We start from the raw sequence: 17,196 nt of genomic DNA, 5'->3' as shown, positions 1-17,196 counted from the left end.
ACCCGTTGGTGATTGTGATCCCATTACCTTTACTCTAGTCCCTACTCCTCTTCAGGTTTCTTATCTATGAGCGGCCGTAACATCTTGACAAACCCTACCCATATTACCAATGAGAAAAGCGGAAAGATACCTAGGATGTACAGCGCAAAGCTGTATCCCCTTTCCTGTGCTATCCAGCCTCCCAGCGAATGCGAGATAGATGCACCCGTCTGGCGGGTGATACCGCCGACGACACCAAAAGCTAAGTTAACTCGCCCTGTACCAGCCACCATAACGGCCAGTAGTCCCGGTATCGCGACACCCTGGATACCTGCACCAACACCGTCGAGAATCTGGACGGGCCAGACGCCCCAGCTCTTGATCACCCGGCCGGCGACGGCGGCACGGATAGGCAAGACAGCATAGGATATTAAAATGGCAAACCAGTAGCCGGAGCGTCCAGCGAGCCACGCCGTCAGGAATGACATGATGATCATCGTGCCCTGTGCAATGATAACGGTGAGGCCAGTGGTTCCGGCGGGGTCGCCTTGGCCTGTGGCTACGAGAGCCTGGCCGTATAGGAAGAGAATCGCAGCGTTGCCGAGGTGAAACAGGAATATCGTGATAGCAACGACGCCCAAGGGCTTGTTTTTGAGCAGGATACTGGCTCCCCTGAAACCACTTCTGGAAGGCTTTGATGGATCCCTGTTCTTGAACCTTTTAGTGAACTTGTTCGTGAACTTTTCCTTCTTGCCTTTCGAGCTGGTGTTCATGGGACTTTCGACTGGAGGGCTGATGTCCCTGCCTATTTCTCCATCTACCTCTGCTCTTCCTCTCTCTTGCATGTCTTCTCGATTACCGGTATCATCGGGGGAAGGTCCTCCTCCCCTTGCGGCCCTATGGTCAATCGCTCGCTCTGGCAGTAGAAATACGACGCCGATTGTCGCTGCGCAAAATGCCATGACGAGGTAAAAGACTGCCGTCAACCCGAAACGTGATCCAAGAAGCCCAGCCAGACCGGCGCTGACCATATTCCCCGCATGGTTAGCCGCCTGATTTCGCCCGTTCAGAGTGCGGAAGCTATGTTTGCTCTTGTCATCAGAGCAGATGCCCAGGGTGAGAGCAACGAGCAGCGGAACCATGCTCGTGCCGGCGACGGCGGACACAATCTGCGTGAGGAACACGAGAGCAGGATGTGTAGACAGGAGGTTGAGTCCTTGGGATACACCAACAAGGAGGGCGCAGACAGCTACCATCATGCGCTTGTATCTAGGGGGTTCAAGTATCAGTAACCTTGCCACTGTCTAGTTCGATCCTCATGGCATTGCGGTGCATCAGCTAACTCACTTTGTTGCGTCTATCAACGCACCAATGGGCCCGGTAGCCAGAATGGTAGCCACGCCGCTCACTGTCTGAACTGACCCGCGCAACCCGGGAGCCCACCCGTGTTCTTGGAGATAAACTCCGAGGAAGGGACCAAGACCGTCTGAAACGTCACCCATGAAGAACGCCATCACGAAAAGAGCCCATCGAGCCCATCTCTTCAGCTTCGCATCAGCCTCACTTGTCGGAGTTGCATTTCCTGGCATATCTGCATCGTTAACAGGAACGTCAACGATGGTAGGCGGCGCCGACACGGATGAGGTAACCGGGCTGCCCTTCTTGCTGTCGACCTCCGGGCTTGGCTCAGCTGGATGCAGGGACTCCAGGCTGATGGCGTTGCGCGGGTAGGTCTGATTGTCCTTGGCGTCCATTGTCTTGTGCAGCGTAGGATGAGGGAACACACTTCCATGGCCGTGGGATGTTGGACGGGCCGTTCGCTATAAGAGGCACGGCCCCTCGTCCATCAGAACAACGGGAGCAAGACTGACATTGACAGGCCGTTCCTACGTCACTATCCCTACATGCCGATTTGAAACGGTGCCAAATATAGCCACTTGTATGAACTCTTTTTTTCCGAACTCACCTGGGGCTGTCTTCGTTTTGGCATACTTCGTGTGTCGGTGCAGATAAGGTTGGTATACACGTCCGTTTTGAAACGTGCATACACACAAAACAACCAGTCCGTGGCCCAGGTGCCGCCGATTTACCCGCCTTGAGTTCTCTAAACTTGGGACGAGCGGGGGCCATCGCCATCAGAGGGAAATTTTGAAAGAGCGAAGTAATTGGTATTTAGTTGTGGGTGGTGTTTCCTCCGCCAACTACGTTTACACTGCTGGTGTAGGTGTCCTGCTTGGAAGACCGCTTGCCTTCATGACCACTTCATCTCATAATCCCAATATTCCACTTGGCCCTTGGCAACACCCTCATAAAGGAAAAGGAGCCATTCGGGTTGTTATTGCATCATAACATCACTTGGATTTGCTATCGCCACTGCTCTGAGTGCTCGTTCTCGTTCTCTGAGTGACGTCTGCACCTCTTCTGGCCAGAAGCTGTCTCGAAGCCTTAAAGCTTGGCGATTTTGTCCTTACATGAAAGCTGTACTGTTGGAATTTCTCCTTCTCTCGCTTTTGGACTCAATCGCTTGGCCAGGTGAGCATGCTTCTTGGTATTTGAGTACTTTAATTCTGACGCAAAGGAGCCGTGGCAGTTATCTGACTAAGCCCCGGGCTGAAGACAAGGCATGGTTGGATTGACTGATCACGCCTCCAAGCTTTACAAGACGCTGTTCACCGCAGAGGCCTCAAGGCTTGTTCAGATTTAAGCTATGGGATTCAAGGCCACGAACACGCTATTCCAGGGGAGGTCCCTGTCCAAATTGACGTTAGGTGGGCAACCAAGATCCTTTTATGGGTATCTTTTCGGGATATTACTTCAAGATCAACAAACTCAAGCTAGGCCGAATAACTCTCCCAATGAAGCAATAAAACTTCGGCTCGTAAAGGTTCGTCACAATTTCAGAACCCGTCCAACTGTGCTGCTTCATCGTATTCCGTTATCTCCGAGGTCGTTCTGCGCCACTCTCGGCGGTTACAGAACTGAGTGTGTGAACTGTTTCTACTCTTGCGGCATGCTCCATCCCGCCAGTGACATATGGGTCGGTGATGTTGGGGTAAAGAATGGCGATGGTTGACATATTGAGCCAGCCGGGGAGGTCTGGTTTATCAGCACATGGTGTGTGGTATCCACATGAGATGTTCACGTCTGAATGACCATCGGGCTGGACACGCGATCGGTCGTCACAAGCGACGTGTGAAATGAAACCATAAGATTTAATCGCCAAGCCTAAGGTAGTGTATGCTCTAGAAAGGTACGGCGAAAGGGTGCGATACTGAGAACATTCCTGCCAGCCACTTTTGGTATACTTGGACCTTCTATTCGACGTAATACAGGAGACTATATTTTGTAGTTCCCAATTACTTCCCCACCATACTCGCATGCGCTTCTTCGCCTCAGCACTCTTTTCAGAGTGACATTTTGCCTTTTAGGCCACGTGAGTTCGCCGGTAGAGACCGCAAATTCACGGACAGGCTATCAGGGCCATTAGTGGCGTGCCCGGGGCAGATCTAACGCTGCGGGCCGTCCACAACGGTGCTGCGGGTCTGTCTCAATCAAAGTGGCGTTTACGGCACTGGCGATAACTGGGGCTGATCATTGCATGGAAGCATCTACTTGCCGCATGAGATATACTCTCGTAAAGATCAGGATGACGTTGTCTGGAGTTGCAGTGATTGAGAAACTCAAGAGAGAGGGTTTTTTTTATTTCACGAAGATGGGTTCGATTGACGTTGTGCGTACTTTGCTTCTTTCGCGCTTGACGTTCCACTCCCGCGTGTAAGAGCTGCCGTGGCTGCTGCTCGGCTCATGACATTGTCACCTTGACGGCTGCTAGTAGCTAGAGCTCAGAAGTGCAATGAAAAGTTAATAAACTGAGTTTTCCGAAGTGTTCCCTGAGGCAGTCTCTGTATCTAATCCATTTTTCCCCCTCCCGAAGAGCAAGCGATCTGTTCACAAGGACACGATTCCTGCAAAGTCCGTTCTTTTAGTTGTCCTGGCCTTCAACGGCGCTGTCGTAGTCATGACAGAAAGATCATTTCCTCAATTCTCGAAGTTTCCGATAGAGATCAAACTCTTGGTCTGGGAACAGTTCTACCTCGAACCTCGTCACTTCATGATCAAAGAGTATCAGTGGAACAATGGCGACAAAAGAGGGCTGCCTAGCAAGTCGGATACCCGTTGGTCAACTTGGACCTTCAACACGTTGACATGGTGTTTCCACGCAGCAAGTTCCTCGAGCAAACACTACAACGACATCGACACTACCATCGATAGAGTGTCCAGCTCTGTGGCCTCACGTCTTCGCCCCCGGTTCTGGCTCCCCACATGGTCCTTATTCCACGAATATAATCATCTAGAATATTATGATAAGAATTGCTGCACATGGTCCTCGGTACCTTCACGTGGTGCCCTTGTCCCATGGATGAATCAGCACAGAATCCCAGCCGACCCTCGCATCAACTGGAACACGGATGTCATTCACTTCGCATTCGATCCTCAACTTTGTTTTCCGCACCAGTTTGATTGGTTCGCCAATATCCAGAATGTTGTGACAGGCGCAATCTGGAATCGTACGGCCCCAATTTGCGGACGTCACAATTGGGTTGTGGAAGACATGTCGACATGGGATGGTCACAGCAGGCTCGAGAAGCTCAATGAACGCAGGTGGTTTTTGTACCATCTGTCCGAAATCATAACAACCTGGGTTCTGGACCAAACATGCCATACGGGACCCAACTCGTGCGTCTGGTGGTGCAGCACGCCGGTACATACATATCCTCCTAGATGGCCGTGTTTCGTCCGGAGGTCGGATTGTGGTCAACTGCTGGTACTCAAAGTCACTCCAGAATGCTACGTCTTGTCGGAGAGGGACATCACGAAGAAAATACTTTTGCGTGGTAGAAGACGAAGTGGAATCCACCTGGAAGATGTTCAGTGAGCTCTAGATTCTATCAGTAGTTCATATCTATCTATGAAAGTGTGTTGTATGGTTTTGTCTATCCTTGTTGTCTTTTCCTTTCCGCATATCTACAATCTTCCGATGTAAATCAAGCCTTCACCGCTCTATCTTAGCGCGAGACGCAAATCTGCCAGCAGTTCAGTTCTTGCTTTTGGCATTCTCCTCATCTGCCACCTCCTTAGCCATCATCCTCTCGGCTCTCCACTGCTGGCCCCAGTTCCAATGAATCACAGCTAACGGCGTCACGGATACCGTGATCAGCGCTAAGCCTAGAAACGTCGGTCCAACTCCCGCAAGAGCGATCATTTGCTCAACAAAGGCAACGCCCACGGCACCCAAGCTACAGCGAACCAAATTGTTGATAGCAGTGGCACTCGCGCCCTTGCCTGGGCAGAGGTCTGATACCAAGGTCTGGTTCAGAGCGAAGACAGCGTTGCTGGTAGCTGCAATAAAAATTGCAACACTAGCGGAACTGCGATCCAGCCAGCGAGGCTCGTGATCGAGGGGTACGCCATGCTGAAGCCGTAACCAGCTGTTGTAATAACGAAGATTACCACAGCCCAAGGAAGTCTTCGTAACCGTGCTCGTTCAATGGGGAAGTCTGCCGGCACATCCTTCGATGATAGCTTCTTCTTGGATGGCTCGTTTCGAGCTGACTTGTATGCCGCTTCGGCCGCAGCAAAGTCCTTGTTCATCAGTTTACCAACGATTGTTGATCCAACAATAGTTCCGAGGCCTGCGTGAGGGATGGTGAGTACTTATTAGGGACTTTTACAAAGACGAATAGACTTACCATTGGGCAGGTAGCAGAGTCCGATTTGGAGCTCGTTCAGGCCAAAGCTTTCCTTGAAGATACCCGTAGTACTGGATGTCACCATACTCCAAATGGCGTAGATGATGCCGCCGAAAACGAGGTTGATAAGAATGTCCTTTTGGATCAAGAGCCTTAGAGGCTCGACGAATGTCATGAAAGTTACCTTCTTTCGCGGCGAAGACTTCACCGAGCCCTGTTCAACGTATTCGGGATCTCCGCGAATGTATCGGGCGAGGGGTCTGTACATTCCATCGAGTCGAATACTACCATTGCCGGCAATACTGCGCATAGTCTCGGGAAGGAACGTAATGATGACGGCGAGAGTGATGGTTGAGATGATGAGGAGAAACACGAAAATTGAACGAAAGCCAAAGTAGTTGGATAGTAATCCGCCGAGGACGGGGCCGACGGCTATGCTAAAATTTCGAACTGCGTCACATCCATGAGTAATGATAAAGAGCCAGCTCAAGGAAGATAGTATTCTTACTCGCTTGGTAAAAGCTGATGAAACCTCCTCTTTCGGAAGAGGGAGAGATATCCTGAATGACGCCATTTCCTATGTAGTGTATTAGTGCCCGAAGACTCGATGACTTATACTTTCTTTCTGCATCGCATACCAATACTGACTGTCGAAGCACTTCCTGCTGCCTGAAGGCCCCTGAAGATCAACAGGATTGCAAAGCTGGGAGAGAAACTCAAAGCAATGTTGGCAACAATGTAGACAGCGAATGAAGCGATGTAAATGGGTCGTCGGCCGAGAACATCAGATATGGATCCCCAAAGCAATGGAGATATGCCTTGGATGATCAGGTACGATGTGATGGTAAGAGATACCATGTTCAAGCTAACTTTCAGATCCTGGAGTAAAGACTAATTAGCTGAAGCCGTTTTCATGTCACCTCTCCAACGCACCTGAGCAATAGCGTCCAGAGACGGGAAGTATATGTTCGACGAAAGACCAGAGAATAAGCCAGCGGCCCCGATGATCACAATAACCATCCATTTTTCATTTTTCGAAAAGACGTGATAGGGGGGATCGGACGATGGGCGAGGTGTTGATGCGCCAGACGAATCGTAGTCGTAGAGCTTCTCTGGCCGGTTGCTGGAAGACATGTACACCAAGGGTAGCGGCGGTAGGGACTTGTGACGGTTCTGGGCTCGCGGAAAGAGGTCGTATCTGCTGTTATCGCCGGGGATGTATGAGTCTTCCCGGAAGACAACACCATCGGATTTGCCAGGTCTATGGCCCAAGTCCTGCGCCAGGCGGCCTTGGGCGTTGGAGTTCTTCGAAGCTTCACCAGCCACATTGTCGGTCATCTCCATGTACTCGCTCGGGTATCGAAGGAGCGCCATGGCAGTCTAAGGTCAGATTTCTAAGGAGGAGCATGAACAAAAGACAGAAGCAGAAATTCAGAAAACAAGCACAAACTTTTACGTGAAAGAAGAACGAAGCGTAACGATCGAGGATATCTTGAGACAGGATGTCGAATTCATATCAACAGCCCCCTTAATATGGCGTCTTAAACCTCCTTAACGCCGATGAAGATAAGTAACCGTTCCATTCTTACAAGCTTTCACGGAGCACGGGCATCGGGTGGGCCAACGTAGTAGCGTAGCAGCCACGCAAGTCTTCAGCCGCTTCAACGGACCGGCGCCGTATTTACCAGGGATGGCTGGGTCCCACCCGCGGCCTCCGTGGGTCTGCTGGGGAGTCTCGGTTGCCTTAATCGGAAACGGGTAGGTCTATCTGGTCTAACAGGTCTCAGCGAATATTCTCTCGTGTTGCAGGTTGCACGCGCCATTGGTCGGCACCGTATCTTCGCTTGTGACGACCCAGAGGCTGAGCGTGTGCAATCATGCTCAGTGGAGAGTCTTGTTAAACAAGCTCATATCTTTCCTTGTTGTCCGGGCCCCGAAAGGTCCCGCTGGCTGCAACTACCGGCCTGCCCCCATCCTCCCGGTATCTCAAGATCGTTTCGATCACCGCCGAGCCCCGTCTTGGCGCCTGAATCCCCTCATACGTTGATTGGGCTTGATGGATCATGAAGTCTTGGCTTGACATCGGGATCTGAAAGTCGAGATAATGTGGATTTTCTTGAGGGGTACTTAAACCGTAAGAGTCGGCGCCGGCACGTCATTCAAATGTGGAGGACAAGGCAAGAACATCACCGGTTTCTGATCCGCCTCAACATCTCAGAATTCCACGGTTTCCACTCCGTTTCCCACACCCGTTGAAAAACTTCCGACCAGTCTAGCCAATGGATAGGCGCTCAGCATATGTACCCAGCACGGGTGTTGTGCTAGTGGTGATATTGGGCAGTGTTGGTAAAATATCCCCCCTGGCCAGCTCATTTGCAAGACTACTGTTTCTGATTACCCTTGAAAACAGCGGGAGCGTCGATCCTTGCGGGAGCCTTCATGTTGTGGCGGAAACGGATGGCAGGGAGACACAACAGGTAGGCGCGTAATCTATTCACTCCATTGAACACATCATATCCGTGGCAGTGCTGACCCTGGTACGATGGTAAACAGACACCCCTGAGATAGCGAGAGAAATATACTTGATGTGTCAGTTTGGACGGTTGTCAGCGAACCAAGAGCTTGCTCAAGATGGAAGCGGATCAGGGAGACACCTTGCATATGTAGAGAAGCCGCGCAATATAAGTCTCCGGCCTACGGCTCATCATTCTCAACATCATGGAACAGTACGTCGTGGTGGAGTTAAGCATGAATCCCTCACAAACGGGATGCTAAGAGCATGCTCCGTTTTGGGGGGTAAGTTTTCGAGCGGGTCCAATGGGAGCCACACCCCAGCCGGGGCAACCTAAATCGCTACTTAGATAAGCTGTTGTGACAGAGCTCCATATTCCGAGACGAACGACCCCAAGTGGTCCCGGGCGATCACTATCCCTCACAGATCACTTGAATGTCTGGCAGCAATGTGGGTATCGGCGCATTCAAGACCTCTGTACATTCAGATGCATCCTCCTAGACTGAAAACGAGCTCGGTGAGACTTATGATGTGTCAAGTGAAAGATCCCAGTCTTTGTGTATAAACATGCGGCGGTGCGGCGAATACGGGCGTAGATCGCCGTCCACCGTCCCACTACTTGATGTCAAGGTGCGTTGGTTCAGGTTCCCAATCGCTTATAGCCGTTGCCAAGAAATAATTGACAATACCGTTTCTTGGCGTGGGCACATGAAGGTTTTGACGGTTAGATGGACGGGGGAGTTGTCCACGAGAGTTTGACGCATCAGAAAATTGCTTATCGTAAGTAGGTCTGTGTCTCCCGATCGACAGTCTTCGGAATCTTAGTATCCAGGCTTGGAGATCCTCACTTATTATTCCTCCTCGAACATATCTTAGTCTTATTATAGCATCATTTCAAGGGAAGGGCCTTGCACCTTCACCTCGCAATAGTGAAGCCCACCTAGACATCCGACGACCGTAGGACACGGGTGGGATGAACAGCTTTCACACATGCAAGGGCGGTAGTAGCGCTTGACTCGAAACCCAGAGGCAATCCGAAAAGAAAATTCTATCAGTCGGCACAGCCGGGGCATGGATCGTGTCACGGAACCTTTGTAAGAGGGACAGTGCGTGGACTTTGAGAAGCGGATCAGGGTGTAAGTCGGACGTAAGAGAATCACATCGCCCAAGTTGCGTATGAAAGCCTCATCCCATGACTTTTTCACGTGTCACTGTACGCTCCCATGAAGTATTGAACGTGGATATCTGCAGAATCTGAGCCTATCCCGTCTGAACACTAAAGATGAACTAACATCTATGAGGTGCCGATGACAGATGCGGAAGGTTCCAACAATGATCTCATCTAGAGCTCCATGTGGCAAACGATAGAAGCCATCGAGATCTTCCTTCCTATCTGAGGAGAGTGAGAGATCATAAACGTTGGCGAGGTTACAGCACAGGTCTAGTCAATGTCGGCTGCAAGATCTTCAGGGGCTTTTCATCGTCGAGACCATGAGTGCAGACCAGCCAAGAGATGTACGAGGAAAGGCAACGTGCCTTCCCAAGTGTCACTTATGCTGCTTCCACCCGTCTTGGTAACAAGAAAAGTTTGACGTGCAGCTTTCAAGTTGTGACGGTTTGATTCGGACTGGAGCGATGTTGTAGTTGGACGTTAAGGAAAGGCAGGGCAGCGAGGGCTCGGTGGTCCGCAGGAGCACAAAAACGCAGGAGCTTCAACCCCCTGAAAATTGGAAATTTGACATAGAAAGACGTGAGTAAATCAAGCAGCACAGTCCGAATGATACAAAATTACAGCCCAGCTACAGGTGTTTACCACGACCTCTGCGTCGTGGAGCAATGTTTTCCCTTCTCCCATCAAAAGGACCAGTAGAAGTGCCAATGCAAGATTCATTCGACAGGGCTCATCGCCAGTGGCTAAATCTACTAACAGCACGTGTTGGAGAATTACGTTTGCGAATCCAAGTGATCTCCCTCTGTTGCGTAGTCTGTTATGTTGTGGGCAGCAAACTCGGCTTAGCTCGGCGATATCCATGTACCGCCGAGGTCTCCGAGGGCGACACGATGGTATCAGACCCGTACGGGGGCCTATACAAGACCGTGCTGATACTGAAATCTCCCTTCATCCCTTTTGGCTTTATCTAGACCCGGTCACAATTTCGTTTTAGTTATTTTCGTCTTGTGTTTCCATGGGTCCACGTCGAAGGGAGCTTCAGCGTAGCCTCATCCGAGCCGAAAGAAAGCTCGCCCTGCTTGATGAAACAGTCATGAATGCCAATTCCCGATAAGGCCTAAATCCTAGCTCGGTTATGAAGCCTCGTGTGCTCTTGGGCAGAAATGGGGCGGTTCTGGATGCCAAGTGCGCTGTAACTTGACGTGACAGGTAGACAGCTACAGTCGCTGGCATCGCATACTTCAGGTCCCAACTTCTCAGCATCATTGTCCGAGCAACTCTGCGTATTCTCCGTATTCGTCCGGAATGACTCGCCATTGATAATATGTCCATGATCACATATATTACCAGTCCTGTGGTTTGACAGGATGCTGCTCATCTACGACAGCAAGGTCCGACCTGGAGTGCCAGCTCAAGTCTAGCCTCCGAACACCAACTATTTCTTGGCCAGGACTCGGAATTGCTGCCCACGAACGCCGTAAATGTACTACAACAAGGCACGTGAGCTTCCAGTACCGCTTCTATTGTTATTGATGAGGATCTACAGCATCTACTCGGAAATGCTGGGTGCGCTGCGACTACTGACTGTACGAGCGTATGAGACGAAACAAGGCCAACCATGATGCCAGTGATGTCCGGCAAGCCTGTTCTGTAAATACTCGAGCGTCGATCTTCGAACTTGACAGCCGAAACTACGCCGAGTCAAACTTACGCGGCGTCTTGGTCAAGCCCGCACTCCGTGACCCTTGGAGCCTTCTACACCGGCAGAGACCCAATCCGACGGCTTCGAGACCAAGTGACACAAGTGGGTAGATTTCTAATTCGATCACGACCAGTATCATTAACGATCCAAATGTCGCTTGGTGTGGAACAAGGAGAAGGCGCAGCCAGCTTTGTGCCGCCATTTCTAGCGGCCTTCGGGGACGATGTCTCTGGCGTGGGGGTGTAGCTGGAGAGGTTGGCAGCTCGCCCGAGCGCTGTGCCCCAGATTGCAAGTCGGCTACGATTTCCGAAGCTATGGGAAGTAAGGGGCTTGGAGGCTTGGTGAGCTTATCCCCCCGCGTTTACCCATCCTATCCGGTCTGGCTCCAACCGGCGTAATCCCATTTATCCTGTACACCATTCGCTCATGACCTCGGCGTTCTGAAGGCTCTCGCCAATGTGGCGTCGACGCGTCAACAATGTCTTCATTGATATGCCAGGAGCTTTTTAGTTGATACTGCAATTTCTCGCATTCGCTAGAAAGCGCACTTAAATACTCACCCATCGCCGCTTGCTGTCCCCCCTTTCAAACGCAAGTGAGCAACCTCTCTCTCACCGCGCACCGCCGATTCCACATGCGCAAGCAGCTTTCCCCGGGAGTCACAAATTCCACAATCACATCACAATCGAAGAAGGCCCTCTGTCGCTTGGCGACTCCTCCTTTACCTACATGAAACCATGAGGTTGTCTTGGGCGGCGAGGTTTCTCATCAGGTACGCGTACATCTGTGGCAGCACTGTCAACATCAGGAGCTTACTTGTACCACCGACATGGGCACACTTTCAACTCGGCGCCGGGTTTCAGGTCGTCTGAGAGAACTGGGCATGTCACGAATGGATGTATTGGAATCGATTGAAAGTCGTCCGTCACAGATGGATGATGGATAACTGGGGCCGGTCTCAACACGGGCTGACGAGGCGGTAAATGATGGCATTCGCAAATCTTGTAGCTGGAGGTTTTTCCCCCGCTCAATTGTATCTGAAGTTGTTTCTTTTTATTGATGCTAGTTATGCAGGCGATGCAAGTAGTGATATCATTGGTAACCCTTACGACAGCACAAACGTGTTCCGTTGCAGTATTATGCCATAATGAATTATGAGTGACTTCCTACGCCAGAGATTCGCACTTCAAGACTGTCACGTCTTTCGGCTTCTTCTGTCCGTCCACCACTCGTTCGATGACAGACTACTCGGTAATAACTCGGACCAAACGGTGGCGCACGATTCATCGCATCTACAGGCCGGCCTTTCATCCCTGATGGGACCCATCGCTCTCCAGTCCCGGCGCCGTGGCCAGTTCAAACGCCCTGAATAGAGTCGGCAAGGACAGGGGCCAGTTGCATTCCTTTTGACACTGCCGGATTCATCTGTTGTCGTTCGAAGCTACCAGTCCACGCAGCGATGGCCCCGTTATTCGAGAAGCAGCGGGAAGCCTGTTGGTCGGCGACTACAAGCCAGAGCCTGTTGAGACTTCGACCCATAATCGCCTCCTTGAATCCAGTGCTAAGCCATGATCATCCTTGTAAACCTCACAGCAGTAAATCATGACCGAAGGGCAGTAGAAACGGTAGAGCGCAGACTTTACCGACTTCCACCAACTCATCGTGGATTCATTGCAAGCCCTTGCACGCTATTCCCGTTACAAAGATCACAAAAATCACCTGCGTGACGCCTAATTTGGTCACTTCTTTGAAACCGATACGCGTATGGTGCACGTAGATAGCTCTTCTGAGCGTGATGTATTATCTGCAGATTTGACGACGCCAGCGTGAGATTCTAAACGGAATCCCGCTTGCCTCCATCTGGCGCAACCAAGGCCTGTTTCCTGAAGTTCCTTGGCGCCACTCCCGACTCGTACGCATGATCAATCTCTTCCGTCGTCATCCCAGTAGTATTCGGTATCCAAAGCCAACCGCCAATGAACAAGAACACCGACGTCCCGGCATAGATCCAGCCTGTCCTTGCTCCGAGATTCCCAGAGTCGACATTGTACATGTACGGGGTGATGAAGTTGAAGACCCAGGTGGTGAATGTCTGCGCGCAAATGCCGATGGAGAGGGTCTTTGCTCGGAGGGAATACGAGGGAATTTCAGCGGCGATAGGCCACCCAGCCCCCTGGAGCAGACTGGACTGCAGAGAGATGAGGATGTTCATCAGAACAGCAATAGCCCATAGGCCGCCCTTTTTGTCTGCCCAGTAAAGGGCACCGATGATCACCATCACCACCAGGTTGAGAACCAAGCCTATCAACACGACGTTGCGCCTGTTGACGTACTTCAAGTAGACTCCGCTCGTCAGGATGATCAAAACCGCTAGTCCGAAGCCGCCGATCCCGACATCGAAACAGTGCACCGCTTCGAGACCGGCCGTGATGAGGAAGTAGATATTCTGGGCGAGGAACGAGGCACCGCCGATGTTGGCAGTAGAGTAGAGGAAAGCGACAGTGAGGCTCCTCTTCCGGTTGGTCCCCTGAAAACAGGCCATGTACGTGGCTTTATTGTTGGCCTCAAACTCTTGCTCGGCCTGGATGGCACGTATCTCGTACTCGAGGCGCTCGTCTGCTTGATTAGGGCCGTAAATCTTTCGCATGACCTTCCGGGCAGCCTCGAATTTGCCTTTTCTGACCAGCCATAAGGGAGACCTTGTGCTGTTAGCGCTACGGTTGTCAATCACTCAGGGGGATGGAACCCACTCAGGGGCCGCAGCCCAGGCCAGCAGAGCTAGACCTCCCACACCCCATTGGATCGCAATGACGGTCCTGAATGCTTGCTCTCGAATGTCTGGGACGAAAAGACGGACCATGGCCAACGCCAAGCCTTGGCTGAAGATGACGAACACTACTAAGCCAGTTTGCAGCGGTGCTCGCAGCTTCAAGGGCGCAACCTGAGTGGCATATCAGTCCTGGTCCCTAGACATCCCCCTGCTTTAATCGTACCTCGCTAATGTATGTTGTCGCTGTAGCCATCACTGCACCGATGCCCAGGCCGGTAATCATCTTCCCTCCCATCAGAGTCGCCCGTTGCACAGCGATGTATTGGACAGCCGCCCCGATAAGTGTCAAGATCGCTGCCGCACAAGATGGCCACTTTCGACCGTATCTGTCCGCGATGAAGCCGACGAGGATGGCGCCGAGAGCCTGGGTCAGAGACGACATGGCCGTCCATAGCGAAGTCCAGATCGAGGGCAGATAGGGTCCAGTGGGGCCAATGTCTCCGAAGTACAGCAAGAAAGAAGGCATCGAGATGGAGGCTCCGTTGGCAGTGGTATCGTAGGCGAACGTGATGCCGGCGGTAAACCCGACAGATGCTTGGAGGGAGTCAGCTTACGTCTCATGTCATGTTAGGAGTCGGAGGGCAAGCATTCTCACAGATTAGCAAGGCTCGCCAGTGTCTCTTGGCGCTTTCGCTGATGGAGAGAGCGAGCTCTTCGCGGACAATGGCCTCGCCGGCGTGGCCCTCCAGCCCAGGTTTCGTCGCCATCTCAAGATGACTGGACTCGGGTTGGGAAACGGCTTGCTTGTCAACGTCGGGTGAAGCCATGTTGTCGATGATCGAATACCGGAGTCAATCATCGAGTGGAGGCGGAGTGGGACTTTGAATAAATGTCCGTGATAGCACTTTTGGTCATGGAACATCCGGAGAGATTTTCTGGGGCTTTCTGGGGTAAATCCGGGGTAACATTAAAGGGCCTAATGCTGATACTTGTCGGGAAATCCGTTACGGCATTCCCTTCAGAGAACAGGTTACGAATAATGATTGTTATGAATGTGGAGATACTGCCAACTTGTCATTGCTGTGATCATGGGTAGTCGCGAGACTAGGTGGACGTCCTTGGCGCAGGTGGACGCAAACAGGGTGGACGTCAACCCAGAAGGTGGACGTCGGCCCAAAGCGTGACATATCCCACTCGGACTTTCCGAGTTATGAAAGACATCCGCCCAATCATCTACAGATACTAATACTATTTATCATCTGAGCCATGATATGCTTTAAGGTTGTTGGCTTGACATACCCTAGTGCGCCAAGTTCTACCACCATGAAGATCACGAACCCCATCATCCCCGGATTTGCCCCGGATCCCACCATAGCTGTCTTCAAAGACACTTACCTTCTAATCAACTCTTCTTTCCACGTGTTCCCTGGACTTCCCATCTACTCGTCACGGGACCTCGTCAACTGGGAGCTCAAGGGGCATGCACTTTCCCGGCCGTCCCAACTATCTCTATCAAACGCCTTCACAAAGTTCATCCGGCTCCCCCACGGCATTCCCCTCATCATAACCGGCGGTCTGTTTGCGCCAACTCTTCGACACTTCAAAGACAGGTTCTATCTGGTCTGCACCTATGCCTTCGAAAAGCCAGACGGGACGCATGAGTTTCAGAACTTCCTGCTCAGCTGTCATGAAGACGCCATATTTTCCGACGATGGGTGGTCAGACGCTGTACCTTTCGAGTTCCCCGGGATTGACCCCAGTCTATTCTTTGACGAGGCATCAGGCAAGGCATATTTGCACGGCTCCTACCGTACCGGGCCTCCTTGGGCCCCGGACTGTTCTATCCGCCAGTTTGAGATCAATGTTGACACTGGTGAAGCCTTGTCAGAGTGCAGGTTCCTCTGGAAGGGTGCAGCCGGAAAGGACGACGCTGAGGGGCCGCATGTTTACTTCAAGGATGGCTGGTACTACCTCGTGACTGCGGAAGCGTCCACATTCGAGGGCCACCAAATCAACATCGCAAGATCTAAAGACATATGGGGGCCATATGAGAGCTGTCCAAACAACCCATTGGTGACTGCTTTTGAGAAGAACGAGGACGTCCGCTGGGTTGGTCATGGTGATCTCTTCCAAGACGTGGAGGGAAGGTGGTTCTGTGTCCATCTGGGCATACGACACGATCACACCAACGTTCAGCGGCATCCCCTTGGTCGCGAAACTTTCCTTACACCAGTTGAATGGCCCTCTGGGGACTGGCCTCGTATAGCACAGACTAAGCTTGAGATGGTGGTTGGTTCAGAAGGAGAGTCTGGTGAGGCGCAAGGTCATGGGTACAAGATCCTGAATGAACAGCTTGAGGATCTTTACATCCGCACTCCCAACGTCAATCACTACTCCTACTCCGCCACAGAAGATACTTACTCCCTGTGCGCTCAGACGTCGACTTTAACAGATCCCCTGGGAACGTCCACATTTGTCGGCCGAAGGCAGAGATCCCTCTCTGGGTCCGCCTCCACGACCGTGGAACTGGGCTCTGGTAAGCTTCCAAAGCTCCCATTGGCTGGCTTGTCAATCTATAAGGACAGCTTGCGTCACGGATGTATTCAGATCGATGGCCCCAATTCAACGACTACCGCGTTCTTACATGTAATTAAGGACAAGAAGTCCGAGAGCATCCAGTTGGGATCGACTGCGATTCCTAACGGCGCGGCAGCCATCGACCTCCGCATCCAGACTTCGCCCGACAGTTACGAGTTTCTATGTCACTTCATCAGAGGTGATGGAGAAAGCGGATGGCATAGTCTAGGAAAGGGAGATCCAGTGCTGCTTTCCGGGTATGATATGACTGGCGCCTTGTACGGGATTTACGCATCCTTAGATAGTGCAAACGAGAAAAGGGAGGACAGTTGGGTCAAATTTAGGCACTTTATGGTAGAGTAAGCTGGAAGATACGAAGTCTGCAAAAGTCTCTCTACCTGGTGAATAGCCCAATCCATCTCAAGTTTACCTTTCTGCAAGGTGAATATGTTGAAGTGGACTGAGCATTCGCCATCTTTCTCGGTGAATCACCTCATCAGGCAATGTATTTAAAGCTCCTTAATAGGTCCATTCTCGTGCTCATGGTAGAAGAAGTAGACGGGGAGCCCTCGAGAGAAGCTTGTTATCAATAAAAATTGTCAAAGCCACCTGTCACAGGCTACCGTCAAATCAAGATGCCTTTCTCCAGCCCTCCCCTCGAAAGTCGCGAGCGGACTGCCTACATCATGTCCCGGATCTCGCGTGGCATATGCGAGGCCGTCATGCAAGCAGAGA

General features: G+C 51.6%; 4 protein-coding genes across 4 annotated transcripts; 1 reads left to right on the top strand and 3 right to left on the bottom strand.

Moving 5' to 3' along the window:
- Positions 1-41: 41 nt before the first annotated feature.
- Positions 42-1,733, bottom strand: CGCA056_v004098 (putative MFS-type transporter; the record flags this gene model as incomplete). The annotated part of the gene is made up of 2 exons (XM_037319353.1): positions 42-1,248; positions 1,327-1,733. 2 exons carry the CDS (start codon positions 1,731-1,733, stop codon positions 42-44), a joined length of 1,614 nt encoding a protein of 537 aa, XP_037180799.1.
- A 3,341-nt stretch (positions 1,734-5,074) lies between these two features.
- Positions 5,075-7,103, bottom strand: ITP1-3 (Itaconate transport protein; the record flags this gene model as incomplete). The annotated part of the gene is made up of 6 exons (XM_037319352.1): positions 5,075-5,372; positions 5,447-5,672; positions 5,730-6,179; positions 6,238-6,306; positions 6,368-6,608; positions 6,663-7,103. 6 exons carry the CDS (start codon positions 7,101-7,103, stop codon positions 5,075-5,077), a joined length of 1,725 nt encoding a protein of 574 aa, XP_037180794.1.
- Positions 7,104-12,948: 5,845 nt separating this feature from the next.
- On the bottom strand, positions 12,949-14,711 carry fmqE-1 (MFS transporter fmqE; the record flags this gene model as incomplete). Its single annotated transcript, XM_037319351.1, has 4 exons — positions 12,949-13,813; positions 13,865-14,055; positions 14,108-14,478; positions 14,540-14,711. 4 exons carry the CDS (start codon positions 14,709-14,711, stop codon positions 12,949-12,951), a joined length of 1,599 nt encoding a protein of 532 aa, XP_037180793.1.
- Positions 14,712-15,207: 496 nt separating this feature from the next.
- Positions 15,208-16,824, top strand: CGCA056_v004095 (Non-reducing end alpha-L-arabinofuranosidase BoGH43A; the record flags this gene model as incomplete). The annotated part of the gene is made up of 1 exon (XM_037319350.1): positions 15,208-16,824. One exon carries the CDS (start codon positions 15,208-15,210, stop codon positions 16,822-16,824), a length of 1,617 nt encoding a protein of 538 aa, XP_037180792.1.
- Between the last annotated feature and the right edge of the window lie 372 nt (positions 16,825-17,196).

Source organism: Colletotrichum aenigma (genome assembly GCF_013390185.1).
Source record: "Colletotrichum aenigma strain Cg56 chromosome Unknown KSG_Cg56_contig03, whole genome shotgun sequence".
Lineage (NCBI taxonomy): Eukaryota > Fungi > Ascomycota > Sordariomycetes > Glomerellales > Glomerellaceae > Colletotrichum > Colletotrichum aenigma.
Note: the sequence above shows the minus strand (reverse complement) of the source record. Positions and strands in the feature narration are given on the sequence as shown.